General features: G+C 51.7%; 1 protein-coding gene across 1 annotated transcript; it reads right to left on the bottom strand.

The window, feature by feature from the left end:
- Nucleotides 1–19,099: 19,099 nt before the first annotated feature.
- On the bottom strand, nucleotides 19,100–20,595 carry HOXC4 (homeobox C4). Its single transcript, XM_061443000.1, is given in 3 exon segments — nucleotides 19,100–19,461; nucleotides 20,053–20,577; nucleotides 20,580–20,595. Coding segments are annotated over 3 exon segments (888 nt in total). The 3' UTR covers nucleotides 19,100–19,114.
- Between the last annotated feature and the right edge of the window lie 508 nt (nucleotides 20,596–21,103).

Consider the following 21,103-nt stretch of genomic DNA (forward strand, 5'->3'; position numbering starts at 1 on the left):
TGTGTTTCTTGCCACATTCCCACATCCCGTTTGCCATCCCACTCCTCATGAATGCATAGGGAACGGGACTGACAGCAGGATAGAATGCCCAGGTCAAAACATGGGAGCTATGGAGTATCCGGGAGCTCGTTGCCATTAAAACCCATCATTTTAAGGAATTTAATGGAGGTTGAAAAACAGGACCTGGGTGGATTCCCAATAACTCCAGGGGTTGGGAAAGGTGGGTGCTGGTGGGGCTTGCCAAGGATCCAGCATCAGCAGCATCGCGATGCCGCTCGGCTATGGATGCTTCCCGGGTACCGGCATCCCTGGGAACAGAGGCTTTGGGATTTGCCAAATCCCAAAGGCTCCCAAAATGCCAAGTGGGAAGAGCTTTGGGAATGCTGAGCGGTGGAAGGGGTTGGAGGGGACACTATCCGGGGGGGGTGGATCCTTTGGGATGTGCTCCTGCCTGTTAGGTTTGGGGATGAAGAAGCCTTCGATCGGTCCCTTGGGGGAGGTTGGGAGGGGAAGGGTGACCCCCTGCCACCCATGGGACACACAGGGATCGGGTGGGGGGCAGAGACACCCCCCAGCTCCATCCCGAGGTTTTCCCTTCCCAGTGCTCTCAGGGGGGATCATTCCCCTTTGGATTGAAGCTGGACACCCCCCTGCTGGTCCCCTTGGTGGGGGGACATCCCTCTGGCCCTGGGTAGCATGGAGGGGGACACGACACATCCCACTGCATCCGGCTGCATAAGGAAAACACATCCATGCGTGGTAACAGGGACGTATAGGATTGCAGACATACGGAAACGGGGATGTATGGAATGGCAGACATGGAAACAGGGATGTATGGAATTACAGACATGGAAACAAGAACGCATGGACACACACTCATGCTGTAGCTCCATCCCAAGGCATCACTCTATGACCCCCCCCATAGCTCTGTCCCTGCAGTGACCTGACCCACATCCCCACAGCCAACACATATATAACACATATAACAACGTGTGTAATACATATACCACGTATAACAACATGTGTAACACATACGACAACATGTGTAACACATATAACATACATAACAACCCCTATAACATATATAACCCCTATACACGAGGATGCTATTGCATCCGAGCAGCATAAAACAGGGCACGCAAGGCCACAGCGCACATTTGGGGGGGCCTTTGAGCACCCACACAATACCCCCCGGATCCCTTTGGCTGCCTGCGAGCCCAGGGCTCTCCATATGACCATATACATGGATGGATGGATGGATGGATGGATGGATGGATGGATGGATGGACGGACAGGCATATACACAAGGAGGTTGCGACACCGCACGCACAAACCCAGCTGTTGCACCATGAACGGGGCCGCATCCTGCACCGGGTTCGTTGCCTTGAGGCATCAATGGGGATGTGCACATGCATACATGTATATACACACGCGTGTACACGCGCACGCGTGCACTGGCCCCAGAAGGTGACGAGCTGCCGACGGGATTTGCATCCCATTAACAAGGGTTACTCCGTAAGGCAAAAGAGCCCTCAACCCCTCAAGGTTTGGGGTGCGGGAGGAGGAGGAGGAGGATGGCTGGAGGAAGGGCTGAGGAGGGGAGGAATGGGGCGGGGAGCCGCATTGGGAAGCGAATCACGTCGGGTAATTTATGGGGGATGCTGCGGCGGGAGTTGAAGACCTCGATGCCTTCCATAAACTATTCCACTTGTTCCAAACCCGCGGGGGCTGGGAAGGAATTTGGGGGGGGGGTGTGGAATAGTTGTATTCCCCTTGGGAATTTCACCTGGGAGCGACCCTGTCGCATCTCCCCCAGCACCCAGCATCCCCATTGAAGGTAAAGGTTGGGTTTTAGGGTGCTGCATCCCTTCCAAGAGCCCCTTTTCCAGCGCCATCGTCGTCGTGTCCCCCCCAGGAGCCTCATTCTCCATTCGAATCCCTTTGACTCCCGGGAAAGGCAGCGGCTGGGAGCGGGAGCGGCCTTTGCAGCAGTCACACTTGTCAAGGGAGCCCATCTTTTAGCCCTCAGGAACAGCAAATCCCCGTGAACTCTGGGTGAACCAAGATTGAAGCCATAAATCAGCCCCACAAAAGCCCTGCTGCTGCCTGCGCCTGCCGGGCTCCTACCTTTAACGCTTTCACGGGCGAAGGAGGAAAGGACAAGGAGGAGGAGGAAAGGGGGGGGGGAAACGTCCCCGTCCCCGTCCCCCCCCCTCCCCATTCCAAAATGAATCCATTACAATAAACCCACCCAAATCCACGTTATTGATTACGCGGTTTGAGGATGAGGAGGCAGCAGGATGCTGGTGCCTTCTTAAGGTGAAATGAAGGCTTCCCCCCCCCCCCCCCCCCCCCCGGCGATGGGTTGAGGCTTGTTGGGGTGCTGCAGTTTGGGGGTGTCAAGGAGAGGGGAGATGAGGAGGCTGCGGAGGAAGGGAAGGGGTGGAAAGGGGCGATGGAGGAGAAGCGAGCATTGATTAGCGAAAGGAAATAGCTGGCGTAATGGATCTGGGAGGGGAGGGCTCTGTGGTGGAGGGGCATCGATCCGCTAATGGGAGAGAGAAAATGGGAAGGGGGGGGGAAGAAATGCATATATATATATATTTATATATATAAAAAGCCTATTAAGGAATAGCAGGCAGCGTGCGGTGCATACAGATGGGCAGCGCTGCCTGCTCCTGCCTCTACCTGCAGCCGGCAGCATCCCAACCCCACACGTGGGGGTTTCATCCCTTTGAACCCCCCCCCCTTCCTTCCCTTCCCACGAACCCAAGGGCTTGGAAACCACAGGGAAAATCAAAACACAGCTTCATCCCGGGGCGGGATGCTCCAGGGATGCTTCCCCCCCCCCCCCCCCCGCAACATTCCCTCTTTCCCGGCTAATCCAAGATGCCAAACAATCTGATGGATATGGGGGGGGGAATGATGATGTTAATTCGCAATGCCCTTTTCCTGCCGAATTTAACTGGGAGTTAATGCGCACCGGAAACGCCGGCTCTCCTCCTGCCTCGCTAATGGGCTGAGGTATTAGCTTGCTTCTAACGATGCATACAAATGGGCTTGTCTCGGGGGGGGGCTGCCCTAAGATTTATGGCTCTTTTGCCTTCTGGAGCTGTAAACAAGGCAAGGGGAAGGAAAAAAAACCCACACCCCCCCCCTAAATCCCATTCCATAAACCGCTTCCTACCTGCAGGAGCCGGGAATAAAAGAGAGGAGGCGGCAACCGGGCGCAAAAACTTGACTTTATTCCTATTTAGGGGGCATTTCCCATTAAGGGGGGGGCACCCGGGAGCAGGAAACGCGCTGCTTGGATGTGGGGGCTCAACCCGATGAATTGGCACCCCTTTCCCCCAATGGGCCTGTACTGGGGGGGACTGGAAGGGATTTGGGGGTCGGGAAGGGGAGTGATGGAGATGCTGTAAGGGTGGGAAAGGGGGGGGGTGTCCGCTCGCGTTTTCACTGTTTTAATGGGGTTTTCCGTTATTCTTCTCGTTTTAATGGTGGTTTTTTTTCCCAGAGGCAAGCGGGGAGCGAGGTTGGTTCCCCCCTCCCCCGGGCATCGCCGCTGTTCCCGGAGGGAATTCCCAGCTAAACCAGAGAGGAAAAGAAAGGGAAAAGAAAGAGGGGGGGGGGAAAACACCCGAAATGGAGCCAAAAAAAGAACAGAAAGGAGCAATCCCAGGGAAATCCTCGCTTCTCCGCAGGTTTGGGAGCCGCCGGAGCGGGATGAGGGGGCCGGAGCTTGGGAGCGAATGGCAAGGATTTGGGAAGAGTTGGCTGGAATTAGCGGTTCTGGTAGGTGCGAAGTGCGGCCGTGTCCCGGGGGGTTCCTGCTGGGGGGACTCCGAGAGGCCCCCAAAAAGGCGATTTAAAGGGGGGAAATAAACCCCAAAGTGGAAGAGGGAGAAGGTTTGGAGTGGGAATTCCAAGCTCCAGGAGTTTCTCCTCGCTTTCCTTGTGGCTGTTGTCGGGGGGGTGAGGGGAATAAAGTCCGTTTCTTGGGAAGTAGCATTCAGGACCGGGACTTGTAGCCATCACTGGGGGTGCATTAAATCACAGCGATCCTATAGATTATATAGACTATATAGATATTATCTATATTTATCATCTATATTACCTGTATTATTTTATTATATGCCTAATTTGTATTATATGTAATATATATTCAATATTCCAGATTACAGACTGCACCTTGTCTCCTTTATAGCTTTTATACCAACTTTATCTCTTTTGTATTTTATCTCGTGGTTATTCTATAGGATCTATTCTACATTCTTGGTTCTGTATTCTAGAATCTAGATTACACATTATGTATTCTACCTTTAAGCTATTTTATCTATTATCTATTCTATTTTATGTATATTTTTTGTCTATTTTATATATTATATACAATATTTTATATAGTATATATGATTATATTTTGAATGATCCGATATATATCTATATTATCCTTCTCATATATAGAACGTATTTGTTCTAAAAACATACATTTTACATATTAAAATGAATATATATATCTATGGTATATATAATAGATACAGAATACATATTATAATGCTATATAATGTAATTTATGTTTTTAATATTGCATATATTATACGTTCTACACTTTTTAATGCATTCTATAAGCTACATTATACGTTATATATTTTTATTAAACATTATGCATTCGATATGATTATTAAACCTTGTGCATTATACACCCTGCAGAATATTTCAGGTTTTATTCTAAACTCCATCTTTCCAACTGCTGTTATACAGGCAATTTCCTCTCCTATAGGTTCATACCATTCCATACGCTTTAGACACACACACTTCACCGATCCCCATGGAAAACCGGGCACCCGCTCGCCTGCCCCGAGGCAAACCCGACCCCGACCCCCAAAACCCCTCCCGCACCCCGGGGGGGGGTCACCCAGCACCCCCCCGTTCCCGTTACTTCAAGAGGGGTTCGAGGACCCCCCCCCAACCCCCGACCCCGCTTTGTGAGGCCGTGAATGGGGGGGAGCAACCGGTAACGCTCCCCCCTGCCCCCCCCCCCCCCCCCCCCGGGAGCTCCCCGCGATCGCCCCCGTAGGACCCGAGTTCGAGTCCCCGCTCCGCCCGCCCGCTCCCTCGGGGGGGGGGGGGGACGCGGCCTCCAAGTCCCTATCCCTGCCCCCCCCCCCCCCCCTTCATTAATGTTCGTTCTCGTTATGGTGGATGACGTCATTAATTGGCGTTTTATTGGTGTTATCGCTGCCATTGGAATTTAATTTCATATTAATTAAATCGCATGGTAACGTAAATCTCATCCTATCCTACCGTTCGCGGTATCTATTGGGCATTATTGGTATCGACGTTATTATTTCCATTGCTTCTGCTATTATTTGACTTATTATTATACTATATTATTGTCCTTATTGCTATTTTCATCTTCTCCTATTGCTATCATTGCTACTATTGCTGTCGGTGCTGTTTCTATTGACATGGTTTTATATATTATTCCTATTATTGATATTATTCCTCTTCCTATTGCTTTATTATTAATTTATTCTTGTTCATTATTTTATTATTATTTTTAGTATTTTATTGCTTTTAGGATATTTTCGCTGTTATTGCTATTCTCGTTATTCCTATAGATATTATTGCTATTTTCCCTATCGTCGCCATCATTGATGCTACTGCTATTATTATGATATTATATTATCGCTATTGATATTATTATTGTCGTTAATAGTAGCATCACTAATTAATAGCATTAGCAATCCTATTGCAATGATTGTTACTATTATTATTGCCTTGTTCCGTCATCATTAACACTTCTCGGCATTTATTATTGCTGTTATTATTATTATTAATATTAATATTGCTATATTATTAATATTAATATAATTACCCCCATTTTCCTCTCCTCAAAGCTGCTTCTTAAGAGCAAAACGTCCCCCTCTAGCATGTAACACGCGTGTTCACGTACACGGGCACACACGCGTGTCCACGTACATGGGCACACACACGCGTGTCCGACCTCCCTGTCCCATGATGGATAAAACACACCCAGGGAGACAATAAAACGCCGTTTTCCAACCCAAAAAAAGCCTTGGCACAAAGGGGGGGGGCTTCATAGGGACCCCCCAAAAAGCCCAGGGGCCCCCAACCCCTTGCATAAACCCGCATGGGAACACGCGTGTGCACGGAGCACATGGCTTGAACATAGAGGATGCCCCCCCGAAAAACACCCCTAAATGTGAGGGGGGATCCCCCCTCAAAGGGCCCTCAGCACCCCAAAACCACCCCCAGGGCAAGGAGAAAACCTCATCCAGGGGGGTTAGGGACAGCTCCTCCCCCCTTTAAATGGGGGTCCCCCATCCCCAAGACACCCCCCCCCCAGTTAAAGGGGCTCCCCCCAGACCTGACCTCTGGATGGGACAAGGGGGTGGGAAGCAGCCCTCCAACACTGGGGCCTCAATGGGGGGTGGTGTTGCACGGGGGGGAGCAGCTCAGCATCACCCGCTCCACGCGTGTGCGCACACATGTGCCAGGCATGTGGGTTTCCACCGGGCACACACAGGTACATGGGACGTCCCACTGGCACCTGCTCGTGAACACGCATGTGAAGGTATGTTCAAAGGCAGAGGCGTGCACACGCATGCAAAGGTATCACAGACACGTGCAAACGTATGTATGGGTATCACCTTCCTGTGCGCAGGCACACGCATGAACACGTGTGTAAAGGTATCACGGTCACATAGATGGATGAACACATGTGTAAAGGTACCACCATCACACACATGCATGAACACGTGTGTAAAGGTATCAGGGTCACACACATGAACACGTGTGTAAAGGTATCATGGTCACAAACGTGAACACGTGTGTAAAGGTATCACGGCCACACACATGCATGAACACGTGTGTAAAGGTATCACGGTCGCACACACATGAACACGTGTGTCAAGGTATCACGGTCACACACGTGAACACATGTGTAAAGGTATCACGATCACACACATGAACATGTGTGTAAAGGTATCATGGTCACACACACATGAACACATGTGTAAAGGTATCATGGTCACACACACGCATGAACACATGTGTAAATGTATCACGGTCACATACATGCATGAACATGTATGTAAAGGTGTCACGGTCACACACATGCATGAACACGTGTGTAAATGTATCACGGTCACACACATGCATGAACACATGTGTAAAGGTATTGTGGTCACACACATGCATGAACACGCATGTAAAGTTAACATGGTCACACACGTGAACACATGTGTAAAGGTATCACGGTCACACGCATGCATGAACACATGTGTAAAGGTATCACGGTCACACACACGCACGAACACGTATGTAAAGGTATCACATTCCTCTATGCAAGCACAGGTGCCACATATAACATCATATATGGGGTGGGTCTGTCCACCCTATAGGCCCCCTATCCCTATAACCCCCCCAGTGCCCTGAAAGCCAATGACGAGGTAATGAAAGCAACCGGCGTCGTGTCCCCCCCCCATCACCTCCCCAAAACCCCCTCCGTGATGCCACAGCCCCGATGCACCCCAAAACCTGCTTTCAACCTAAAAAGGGCCTAAAGGAAGGGAAGGGAGAGCGGGAGCACGCACGGAATGAAGTCCTCCCAGGCAAGAAATGACCTTTTCCGCTTTCTTTCCCCCCAAAACCAGGGTGTTTTAACCAAACGAGGGGTCCCATGGGGCACCCCCACTCCCCCACCCCTTGCTTTTACCACGTTTGGCTGAAGGAAAAGCCTCCAATCCCTGTTCTTTGGGGAGAAATACATCCAAACCCTTAATTCAGAGCATCCTTTATGGATGCTGCTTCGCCGGCCGGGAGATTGAGGTTGTAGCCGTGGCAATGGGGGTGATGCTCGGGATGCAGGGAAGGGAAAGGAAGGAATTTGCCCCCCCCCCCCCTTTGCATCCAGGGCTGGGAATGCTCGAACAAACGCGCCCAGATCCCGTTGCTCGTCTCCAGCAGCAGCAGCGCTTTGGGGTCGGGGAGCGTTGGGATAATCAAGATAAATACGGGCGGCATGGCAGGAGCGCGGCAGCCGCCGCTAACGAGGGCGAGAGGGACCAGAGAAGGGCTCCGGATGCTCCACATCCCCATTGCCATGGTTACCGTGGGGCTGGGGACCGCATCCTCCAGCCGAGGGGTGCGGGGAGGGGAAGGGATGAGCCCACGTCCAGCCCCAACTTCCGTAGGGCAGCACCCGATGGAAAGCAATGCGTGTGGAGGGGGAAAAGGGCAAAAATCAGGCTTTTCCGATATTATTCATAGGGATTTTTTTGCTGATTTTTCCAATATAGAGCAAAAATCCTCTTTTTTAGCTATTTTTGGGGGGAAGCTATTCTAGGAAACAATGGATTCCACCTTCCAGCCCCTCGCTGGGTGAATATTCCCCCCTGCTGCACTGAAACTAAAGGACATAGAGGGAAGCATCGTTGCTCCCTTCCCTCATAGGCATCTTTCCCGATGGGCTTCCCAAACCCAGCCCTTTGGGATGCAGCGATGGGGGAATGTGGGAGCTGCTCAGCAGCGAGGAGTTGGGGGGGGGGATTTGCTGCTCCGGGAGCTGCTTAGAGAGGATCCAAAGGGATTTAGTGGGGTCTAAAGGGGGAAAATTCGGGATGGGAGCGAGGAGAAGGTGAATGAGCCTCAGGCCTGGAGGGTGGGAGATGAACGGCGGTGCCGGGGCGGGGGGGAAAGGGCTTTAAAACAGCTGCTGGCAGGGCTATAAAGCGCTTGGATTTACGGCTTGGCGCTGCCAGACACCCGCGGGAGGCCTTCCCAAGGAATTCCCTGGCTTTCCAACGGGAAAAGGCAAGGCAGGAGCCGCGTGTGTCGGAGGAAAGGATGGACACGGCCCCTGGAGCACGCAGCGTGGGGCTGGGGGGGGGGGGTGTCCCACACACGGGCACCCCCGGGGTGGATGTGCAAGGATGCTCATGTACGTGTGCGCACCATGGAGGTGATGGGGAAGAGGCACCCAACAGCTGGATGTGGGTAGCACCCAGCACCCGGGTGGGTAGCGCCCTATATCCCAGCAGCATCCGAGGAGGCAGCCCCACATCTGGATAGCATCTTACAGTGACACCCCACATCTGATACTGCCGTTGAGGTGAACCCCCCCCCCCCCCAGTCCAAGCAGCACCCAAGGTGGCAACCTCCACATCTGGACAACATCCCACAGTGACACCCCACATCTGGGCAACATCCTATAGTGACACCCACATCTGGCACCCCCATCGAGGTGATGCCCCCTGGTATTCAAGCAGCAACCGACGTGTCAGCCCCACATCTGGACAGCATCTTACAGTGATACCCCACACCTGGGCACCACCACCCCCCTCCCCATTGCATGGTGATACCCCACTTCTGGTCAGCATCTTAGGGTGACGCCCCACATCTGTATGCCTAAGCAGGCCTGCACCCCACAATCTGGGCACCCTCATCCTGCTGCATCCCAGACCTGAGCATCCTCAAAGAGCAGCACCCCACAACTGAACACCCCCACCCACATCAGCACCCACACTTGGATGCCCCCCAACGTCAACGCCCCACATCTGGGCATTTCCCCTCATCTGAGCATCACCCCTCATTTGAGCATCACCCCACATCTGGCCAGCTTCCTACCACAGCCCCCCCACATCTGCGTGCCCTAGGACTCCATCCCCTCACCCCCTCCCCTTCACAGCCTCCTATGACCTCCCCCCCCCCAACATGTGCCCAGCCCCACACCTCGACCAGGGCTTTCTCTGTCCCTGACCTCTGCAGGGACCTTTCCCTCTCTTATCTCCTCAGATAAGGAGGGAAAAAGCCCTTTTCCTGCCGGAAAGATGCTCTCCAGCCCGGGGGGGTGGGTATTTAAATCCCAACCCCCTCAAACAAAAAGCGGGGGGGGGGTGTGTGTGTGTCATTTAGGGCCCTGCCCTATTTACCCCCCCCCCAAATCAGTGTGACCCCTAAATGCGACGAGATGCGAGAACAATCCCCCCCTCCCCATAGTTCTGCGATTCCCCCTCTTCCTACATCCCTCCTGCGCCCCATTCCCTATTTAACCCCCTTCCCGGGATCGTTTTTCCAGGAAGGAGAAGCTTCAACCGGGAATTATTGGGATGAACAAGTAAAAAGCAGGATTAAACCCATCACAACCTCACCATTATCCCTAATGAACAGAATATTCGCCTTTCTCCCCCCCCCCCCCGCACCTTGGAGCAGCGGGATGCGAGGTCCAGGGCAAAGTACACGGGCGGGTATCGCGACAGGCACAATCACGACAGCGGAGCCGGTATTTCCAGCAGCGGTGTGATGAGCTCTAATCAGGTCTCGGCGCAATTAACACCGCCGCAATCACTGCTCCCCATTAGCGCCATCAGGCCCCGCGTATCGTTGCTAATAAATACCCCGAAGAATTAAAGATGCTCCCGAAGGGTTGAAGCCGGGTTTTGACATCCCCAAACGGGAAAACACCCCCCAATCCCCCCATTAAACCCAATCTATAAACGTTATTTATGGCTATTATCACGGCCAAACTTGCTCAAAGGCCCGTTCGGCCGCTGTTTGGATGCTTCCCCCCGTCCCCCTTCCAAATCCAGCCTTAAATCAACCTTTTCCAGCCCCGATTCCGCAGAGGAATTGGGAAAAAGCGGAGTCAAAAGTAAAGGTAAAGGATGTTGGGGGGGGGGGGGGGGCAATAAATCCATTTCCAAGGTGGAATTAAGACTTTAAGGAGAAGGAGGAGGAGGGTTTTTCTTCCTCAAAAAGGAGCTTTTTTTTGGGGGGGGGGGGGGAGGAAGAAGAAGAGGGGGGATTTAAAGGCTCCCAAGAGCAAGTTTTTACCCTGCCCCACCCCCAAAGTAAGGAGAATTCATAAATAGCCTTAAAATCAGAGTAAAATAATTGATATTATAAAATAAAAAGGGATGGATTCAAACACACCCCCCCCCCCCCCCGCCCCAGGGTGTTTGGGGCCATCAGAACCTGCGGGTTCCCCCCCCCCCCCCCCCAACCCCAGTCCCTTTTGTCCCTGTGTCCAAAGGCAGGGTCGTGACCCGGTTAATGTGGAGCCAACCTGGACGTAAACACTTTAGGGCTCTTTAAACATTGGGAGGCACTTCAAGGATGCTGGGATGGGGCTGGGGGGGGGCCGGGGTGGTCCAGGGGGTCAATGGAGGTGTGGGGGGGGGTGTCTGGGTTTTATCTCGCATCCTCCTTTGGGAAAGGAGCCTCCTCGTCCTCCAAAAATGAATCTGGGCATGGGAAAGGGGGGATAAAGAGGAGAAAAGGGGGATTAAAAGAGGGGGAAAGATGGGGGAAATGGGGATAAAATAGGGAAAAATAGGAGTAAAATGGGGAAAATGGTAAAAAAAAAACGGAGTAAAACAGGGAAAATGTGAAAAATTTGGAGAAAAATAGGGGAAAATAAGGCTGAAATAAGGAAAATGGGAATAAATGGGAAAATATAGGAATAAAGTGGGAATAAAGGAGAAAAAGGAGGAAAGACAGAAAAATAGAGAACTGGGAAGAAATGGGAGGAAATAGAAGAAATAGGAATAAAATGTGAATAAAATAGGAAATAAATGGCGGAAGTAAGGATAAGATAGGGAAAAATAGGAAAAAAAGTAAAAAATAGGCATAAAGAAGGAAAAATAGGAATAAAATAGAAAAATGGGAGTAAGTAGGAATAAAATCGGGAAAAGAAGAATACATAGAAATGAAATAGGAATAAGACAGGGAAAATAGGAATAAAATAGGAATAAGAAAGGGAAAATAGGGATAAAATAGGAATAAGAAAGGGAAAATAGGAATAAAATGGGAATAAGAAAGGGAAAATAGGAATAAAATAGGAATAAGACAGGAAAAACAGGAATAAAATAGGAATTAGGCAGGAAAATAGGAATAAATAGGAATCAAAGGCTGGGAAAGGGAAAATGGGAATAAAATAGCAAAAGAGGTGGGAGAAAGCAATAAACAGGATTAAAATAGGGAGACAGCGGGGGGATCTTTAAACCCGGGGGGGGGTATCGTGGGGTTTGAAGCGGAGGATGAAGCAGCCTGGAGGGATTCAGGAGGAATAGGAATCAATGGGAAGTTGGGGTGGTCAATCCCGTCGGGATGTACCTGGGCCGCGAGTGGGGGTCCCCGCTTTATCCCTCCCCAGGCATCGCCGGCTGCGCTCTCTGCCTTGGGTGCCTCTAATTGTCCCTATAAACCCGGGGGATAATTATAACCTATCATTATAAATGCATCCCTGCCTGCCCTTCGAGGTCCCTGTCCATAAATCCACAGGCTCTGCTTCAAAACACACCCCACACCCCCCCAGAAACACACTTTTGGGTTAAAAGGACCCCATTCGAGGCAGGCATCGATGCGTTTGGGCATCGTGCCCCTGATGCGCATCGCTCCGCAGGTCTAGGGGGGATGGAGGGGGCCGAAAGAGCAGGAGGGTTGGAATGCACCGGTTTGGTCGTTAAAAAGAGGATAAATAAATAATCAGCAGCATCAAAGAGCCCCGAATTCCCGGTCCGCAAAGCGCTTTCAGCTTGTTTAAGTTTCTGATTGCACAATCAAGGAATTAATTGGGAATAAAAAAGCGAGCGGCTCCCAAGGAGAGGAAGAGGAGGGATGGGGATGGGGAAAGGGGGGGAACGAGGGTGGAGCCGCAGCAGCAGCATCTTGGAAAAGGGGGGGAAAGAAGGATTTGGGGGGCGGTGGGAGATGCTCTGGCCATAAATCACCTCTCGTGTCCCACCTTCCACCCCCTTTTTGGGGCTAAAAATCGCTATTTTTATGATGGCAGAGCGGTGGGGGGGGGCTTCTTCCCTTTAGGGGTGTTATGTTGTTTCTCACCCAAATGGAGGGGGTCTGCCAAAGAAATGAGGGGGGGGGTGCTCCTTCTTGCCATTAATTCCCCCAAATAAGGCAGGGAGGGGGCAGCAAGAGCCCCCCCCCCCCCCCCCCCCCGCCTGGGATGAGGCTGCTTTGATTGGCAGCTGTCAGAAAGAGCAGCCCCCAAGCAGGACAGGGGGAATAAAGGCTCAAAACCAGCCTAAACCCACCTGAAGTTTGGAGAAACCCTTTCCCCAAAGCCTCCTGCCACCCCCGGCGGGAGAAACAAGCTCATTCCCTGCCAGAATTCCTTATTTTCCGGATGGGGGAACCCCATCCTCTTCCTCGGAGGAAGAGCGAGGGATCCAAAAGTGTCATCGGGGCCGCAAACTCCTCGGGAAGCAGGAGAGAAGGAAGGGGATAAATGCACCAAAAGCAGAGTTTCTTGGGGGGGGGATAGAGCCAAATCTCCCTTGGGAAGCAGGGAGCCGTCCCAACTCTCCCTTTTCCAGCTTCTCCATTCCACGGCTCGGCCAATTTTGCCATGGATTAGAGAGCAAGGCAAAACGTTCCTGAAGAGAATGGGGAGGAAGAAGGGAATCATCCAGCTCCCTCCGCTGCTTCATTCCTTTACCTCTTCTTTCTTTGGCTCACTCCGCCATCCCATGCGCGTTCCTTTCCCAAGCTGGGAAGGGAAAATCCCCTTCGAAAATCCCTTTTCCTCCCCCCCCAAAATAATGGAAGGGATGGAACCGCTCGCCCTGAAGCGAAGACGGCAGCGAGCAGGGGAAGGTGCTGACTGAAAACCCCAGCCAGCATCCTCACCGTGGCTGCTGCTGCTGCTGCTGCTTGGGGAGGAAACCAGGGGATTTCACTGCCCCCAAAAACCCCGTTTTAACACGAGGGACCAGGTAAAACGTTCCGCTTGGTCCCTCGCCCATCAGAATTAATCACGGCGACAGATGAGGAAGTCCATAAAACTCTATCTGCGCGTAATGATAGAGGAGAGCGCGATAAATAAACGCCGCCCGTTGGAGGTGCTGTCAGGGCCGGGGCGAGCCCGTAACTCACTCGTTTAACCCCAGGCTCGTGTTTTGGCTTTTAATTCCAATTAACGCCGGGGATGGAAGGGGTTCAACGGGAGAGGGCTGCGAGGAAAGTGCTGGAAGGAGCCGTAATGCGTGTGAACTACGAGCTAAACCCCCCTCCAGCTCAACAGGAGAGCCCTGGGGCGATAAAGGGATGGGGAAAAGGGGGGGGGGGAAATGTGTTTCCAGCGCATCAAAAATCAAACGGGAAAGTTCAAACGGGGACCCCTCGCAGTTATCTCCCCATAGCATCTCTGGAGCTGTTATTGGCCCTGGTTCATCCCTTTTCCTTCCTAACAGGCAATACAGGAAGGTCAATCTCGCAGCCTGCTGATGTAGATCTAAGAGGGGTTACCAGCCCTCGCAGGCTCTGGATACAAAGACTTCCTCACCCTTTCCCCCTCCCATCGCCCAGCTTTTATTGCCAGTTAAACCCTTCGTAAAGCGACTTTGGAGCCCTCTCAAAGCCCGAGCCCCTTTGCGAAGCTGCTTCGAGAGAAGCGGAGCTAAAAAAAGAAATCGCATAAAATAAAGAGGGAGCTGCGAAAGGAACCGGTAAAAACTTATCAGGGGAACTTCAAAACAAATTGGACTCGAAGAACATAAAAGAAGGGGGGAGAAAGGGGGGGGGGGGAAGCGCCCTGGCCTCAGATGTTCATTTGAGCCTCCAGAAACACGTTGTTGCTGGGAGTTTTATAGCCCAATAAGCAAAGTAAAGCGAATTATCCCAGCATTGAACAATGCAGCCCCCGGAGGGGGGGGGGGGTACCTCCTGCAGCCACATCTATAGGTGCTGGGGGGCACAGAGCGCAGGGATGAGCTCTGGGGATCGGGGAAGGGGGGGGGACATTGCTTCCTTGCAGCTCTGCATCCAGCCCTCTGCCTGCCCGTCTGTCCCGCAGCTCCATCCCGCTGGGGAAAGCCGGGGTTCTTTTGCATCGCCATCAAATCCCTGCTTCCCCCTCCTCCTGCACCCTGTTTCTCACCTCCCAAACTCCCAGGGTCTCCTTTTTTTTTTTTTTTGCTCTGATTTGATAATTTCTTTTTTTTTTTTTTTTACGGATCTTTAAGTTATTTTAAGCTATTTTCATTTTTATTCGTCATTTTTGTTGCCTCAGATCGGGGTTACTTACGTGGCTGGGAGCGCTCCTGGACCAGCCGGGAGGCAGAGCATCTCTGGAGGAAAAGAAGGGAGGGAAGTTTGGCCGCCACTTCACCCTTCTCTCCCCTTGTTTCTCCCGGCTTATTTTGGCGTGGAGACAATGCCACAACACGCAGCGCATCTGCCCCCTCCCCACACAGCCCCATCCCTATGGGACCCCCCCCCAAAGCCCTTCGGAACAGCCTCGGGGCCTCTAAATGGGTGTCCGCGGACCCCGGGGGGGACACGGGTGGGAGGCGGCGGGTCGGAAGGGTCGGGGTCAGCCCCCACCGCTTTGCCCTCCCTGTGAACCCTCTCCGGCCTCTCCCCCCCCCCAAACTTCCAGAAAGTTTCTTTCCATGGAGCCTCTTCCCATGGAGGCGGCCGGAGCCTAAAAGGGAGCCTGGCTCCGGCTCCTGCAGCACCAACAGCCGTTTCCTCCCTACTTTGCCCCCCTTTTCCCCCTACTTTTCCCCTTATATCCCCTAGTTTCCCTTTCTTCCTTTCCTTTCCTCCCTTTTTCTCCTTTCCCCCTTGTTTCTCCCCCTTTATCCTCCTTTTTCCCCTTTTTTCCTTTTCCCGCTCCCTTTTCATTTTTCCCATTTCCCCCATTTTCCTCGTTTTTTCCAATTCCCCCTTTTTTTCTCCTTCCCCCCTTTCCCCTCTTCCCCCTTTTTCCCTTTCCCTTTTTTCTCCTTTTTTCTCCCTCTTTTTCTCTTTTTTTCTCCCTTTTTTCCCATTCCCCCCTTTTCCCCTCTTTTTCTCCCCTTCCCCTCTTCGCCACATTTTTCCCTTTTCTCCCTTTTTCTCCCCTTTTTTCCCCTTTCTTTTTACTCTTTATTTCCCTCTTTCCTTCCTCTCCCCTTTCCTACTCTTTTCCCTTTTCCCCCTTTTTTCCCTCCTTTCTTTCCATTCCCCCCCCCTTTTTTCCTACTCCCCCAGCCTTGCTCATGTAATTTCCCCTCTCCCTCTGCACCACAGCCAAAGCGGGGGGGAGATGCGGGGTGAGGACCCTCCCGTAGGCAGGAGCCCACCCTGGGCACCCATGGGTCCTGCCACCCCCAGCACCCCCCCCCCCATATTGGATACACTCAGCCTGGGGGTACAGCACCGCCCCCCAGAGCCCCTTCCCACAGCTCCAAACTCCAACATCCCCCATATCCAAGAGGGAGAAACCCAACCTGGAGCCATGCTCCTTCCTCCCACCCTCCTCCTCCTCCTCCTCCTGCCTCCAGCCCAGCCCGCAGCACTGCAGATGCCCAGCTCTGCCCCTCATCCCCGAGGTGATTTTGGGGGCTGCCTTGCCTCAGCTTGGGGGCATTGGGAGGCTCGGGGGGGGGGGGGGGAGCACCCACATCCCAGCACCTGGGGCTGCCCCTTCCCCGTGGTTTTACTGCTTTTCCCTGCTCTAAACCTCTTGTTCTCCCTTCCTGATCCCTTTCCCCCGATCGCCCTCTTTCTGCTTTGATTTCTTGCCTATGTAAGACGACATTAAAGATACCCAACTTCCCACGGGATGGGCCGAGCTTTAGGTGCTGTTTCCTGCTCGTTATTTAATTTTGTTCTATTTTATTTTATTTTATTATTGTTTTTTAGTCTTACATCATCTTATTTTATCTTACGTTCTCTTATCTTATGATTTCTTATCTTATTTTATCTTGCTTTATCTTATCTCTAGGTTAGTATTCTATTTTGCTCTATTTTCCTCTGTTTTGCTCCGTTTTACTCTACTTTGCTCTACTTCATCTTACTCTCTTTGGCACTCTTTTACTCTATTTTACCCTATTTTGTGGTTTCAGGCCTGGGTTTTATCTGCCTTCTGCTCCTTAGCTGCACAGGCTGGGATCTCCCTTGGAAAAAGCCCAAATCCCAACTGGCTCCCAACACCTTTCCCTGCTCCGTAGAGGAGATGGAATGGTTCCGGGTCCTGTCGATATCTTTTCTCTTTCCAGCCTCATCCTTGTATTAATATCACTGAAGGAGGATGTGAAAGAGGGGAAGGGGAAAAGAAGCGGATGAGCTTTTCCATACAAACTCCTCGGGATAAATGGGAACCCTCCTCTCCCCCTCCATCCCCCAGCGATCACAAAGGGGCCTGAGACCATAATTTGTTCCCTGGAAGCTTAAATCGATGGTGGAGAGGGGAAAGCAAACAGATAAAGAGAATAAAACCCCCATAAAGATGCTGGCAAAGGCTCCCCTCCAACACCTCAAGGTCCCAGGCTTGGGGGGGGGGGGGGGGCACTTCCAGCAGGCCTCCCTCTCCCAGCCTCTTTCCATGGGGATTTTTAAGCAGCGAACTTCCCAAACCAAGGCCTCATTCACCAACAAAGCAGGGAAAGCTCAAGCCCAGCGTCTCCCTCTGCACCCCCTGCCCTGCCTTGCTCAGGAACGGAGGGGGACACCCAGGTTTTACCCTAAAATCCTCCTATTGCTGGCAACGCGCAGGCCGCCTCCAAAGGCCAGGAGCAATGACTTGGGGTTATTAACGCTATTACTGTCATTATTCCCATTATTATTATTATTATTATTATTAAAGAGGCTTTTCATTACCGGGCAAAATTCAATGTGACCTCTTGGCTTGAATGAGTCGATGCGAGGGCACCACGACAGCAGGAGAAATAGTAATAATAATAATAGTAGTAATAATAATAATAATGATTAGTAATACTACTACTAATAATAATAATAAAAACTGCAAAAACACCACGAGAAAAAGTTCAAAGAGGACCTAACCCCAACCCATTTTCTGCGGGGTGGGCAAGAAAACACAGAGGCAAGCCTGGAAGCGACCCCCAATGCACAGCCCTTGCCTGAAAAGCCCCAATTCCTCCTTTTTTACCCCCATTTTTTATGTTCTGACATTCAGAAGGCAGTGGTGATGCCCTAAAAACCCTGGAGCTGAGAGTTATCTTTAGGCTTGCTTCAACTGAACTTAAGCAGCCGCTGGTGCACATGGGCTCCATTGCACATTGTCCCAGCGTTTTCTTATCCTTATTATGATGATTTTGGGGCGGGTTTGATGGGGGGGGGGGTGTTGGGGGGGGGTAGAGGATATAGGGGATCAAATAAGTCACCAGACATAGAAGTAAAACTAATTCACACTGACTGGTTTATTGAACACTGGGACTTCCACGTACACACTAAAACTCTTTTATTGCAAGTTTACAATGAGCAGGTCAAAATGGGTCCAAAAAACCACAAATAAGCACGACAAAAAAAGAAAAAAAAATATAATATAAATAAAGCCCTCGCTACCGACTGCTTCAAACCTTCTTCTGCTTTGATTTCTTGCCATCTGCCACTCGGGCTTTCTCGCACTGCCCTTTGCCTTCTCAGTTTGCCCAGCAAAGCCTCGTGTGCTGCTTCGTAGCGTTTTGTTTGCCCTTTATTTTCCCGTTTTCTAGCGATTTAAAGCTTCCCCCCCCCCCCCCAACACCACCTTGCTACAAAAGAACTTCCTTCGCTCATTGTGCATTTGTAATGCAGAGAAAAATAAAACGGGGGGGGGGGGAAATACCTACATTTCCCTTTTGTTTTGCTGTTGGTTCGTCTGCTTTTGGCGTCCAATATTCCCATCATTTCTCCATTTCCATTCAGCCAACAGAAGATTCCCTTTTGCCTTCTTTTCCCTTCCCCATCCCCCCCCCCCCCCAGCTCCCTCCCCATCCCCCAGCTCTTCAAAAAATAAATAAAACCCTTGAAACGGCGTTAAAAAAAAAAACCAAAATAAAAGAAAACCCCGCAGGTACAGACACCTGGCCTCATGCTACCGGACATGCACCTAAAGCCCGTGGTCTCGGGGGTGGGGGTGTGAGGGGGGGACGACGACGACGACGACGGGACACCCGTTGGGTTTTATACGCACAGGAAAAAATCATCATCATCATCATCATATTATCATAAGAAAAGAACTACGAGGGGGAAAAAGAGGGGGGAAGGGAAAGAACCAAAATATATATATATATATATTAGATTCTATAAATAATCCAGAGTCATTTGTGTGCGGGGTTGGGGTTGGGGTTGGGGGTGAGGGGGTTTATAACCTGGTGATATCCTCCGTGCGCGGGTCCTGCGCGGCGGCCGAGGGCAGCTCGTCGCCCGCGGCCGTGCTCGCCGGGGCGGTGGAGGCGGCGGCGGGGGCTGCGGGTGCTGCTCGTACTTTGGTGTTGGGCAGCCTGTGGTCTTTTTTCCACTTCATCCGCCTGTTCTGAAACCAGATTTTGATCTGGCGCTCGGAGAGGCAAAGCGAGTGGGCGATCTCGATGCGCCGCCGCCGGGTCAGGTACCTGTTATAGTGAAACTCCTTCTCCAGCTCCAGAACCTGCTGCCTGGTGTAGGCTGTCCTGGATCGCTTGGGTTCGCCTCCATTGTAATTGGGGTTCACTGGAAAGGAGGGGAAGGAAAACAACAACGAAAAAAAAAAAAAAAGAACAAAAGAAAAAAGGCAAAAAAAAAAAAAAACAAACAACAAAAGAAAGGAAAGGAAAAAAAATAGAAAAAAAAAAAGGAAAAAATACAACAAAAAAATAAAAAACACACAAGGAAAATCAGCGTGGATGGAGAGAGGGGACTGGAGGAGCCGGGGGGGGGGGGGTGGGGAGGGAAAAAAACACAAAAGTAATAGGCTAAATAGGTAATAAAGAGCTTTGGGCAGCTCAAGAGTTTCTATTCTAATAGGAAGGGGTTTCCCTGGCTCAAAAGACTGAATTATTTATGCACCCTTACAAAGCTTTCGGAGTTTCACACATACATAACAGAGCGAGCCACATGGCTAAGGCTGCCCACAGTAGCTCGGCTATAAAATTTATGGTGGGTGTAATTACCCATTCGGAGTCGTAAATCCAGTTCAATTGTGCTAACCCAAAGCCTCTCATGGAAGGGAAGGAAATAAAAGAGAGGAAGAGAGCGAGAGGGAGCGAGCATGGTGTGAAAAGAAGAGCCGAGAGACAGAAGAGGAAAATAAAAGTTGCATACCAGTACTGACGTGGATTTTTTTCATCCAGGGATAGACTATGGGCTGTTTGGATGCTGTGCTGGTGGGATGCTCGGGGTTTGGCTGGCTGCAGGCTGGAGGGGCTGGGGAAGGAGTGGTGGAGGAGGAGGAGGACAAGGCAGCTTGCTCGCAGAGCTGCTGCGCTTTCTCTGAGAGGTGCTGCCCTCCTGGAGCTGGCCCCGGTCCCCTTTGGAGCGTGGCCGGGTTGCCGGGTGCCTGGAGCCCCCCGCAGCCGAAGGGCCGGTCGGGGAAGGAGGGTCGCGGTACCGGGTACAGCTCCGGGTGGTGCTGGTAGCTGGGCTCCCTGCCCCGGCTATAATACTCCGGACTGTGGTCTGGGATGTAATTATTTTGCGAATATTCCTCGCATGGAGGAAATTTCGGATCGATGTAGTTAGAGTCCATCAAATAAGAGCTCATGATCATTAATTTCTGGAGTGGAAAATAATTTTTCTCGCTTTGTCGTTTTTCTGCTCCATAAAGCCCTCCTACTAGCTGGCGACCCGTAAAGTTACTTTCACCATGTGACAGCCGCGGCCAATCACACCCGCCAGCCCAGGCCCCGGATTAGGAACCAAAAGCTCCTGCAAAATGCACCCAAATTGGGGGGGGGGGGGGGGGGGGCTTGGTTGGGGGGGGGGGAGGAATGATGATGATGATGATGATGATGGGACTATGGGAACGGGAGATGCGCATCAATGCGGCCGTCACCGCGCCTCTGGGTGGCTGGGGGGGGGGGGGGGATGCACGCCATAGGGGAGACACCCCTAGGGAGGGGGGGGGGGGGGTGTAAGGGTGAGGGGAGGGGGTAAGGGTTAATGTGGAAGGGGGGTGAACGGGGGGGCACTGGGCATCCCCCCGCCATCTGAGCTGGGAACAATGAGCCCCCCCCCCCGGTGTAAGTGTGTGCATGGAGGTGTCCCCCCCCCTCCCAGCTGCATTGACCCTTCAGACCCCCCCCCAGACTCTTCCCCAGTAGCCCCCCATCTGCCCCCCAATACTGGGGAGGGGGCCAGGGTACGTTGGGGCCCA

Source organism: Pezoporus flaviventris, unplaced genomic scaffold, assembly GCF_033815535.1.
Source record: "Pezoporus flaviventris isolate CSIRO_AGI_PZ_B2104156 unplaced genomic scaffold, CSIRO_AGI_Pfla_v1 ptg000268l, whole genome shotgun sequence".
NCBI lineage: Eukaryota > Metazoa > Chordata > Aves > Psittaciformes > Psittacidae > Pezoporus > Pezoporus flaviventris.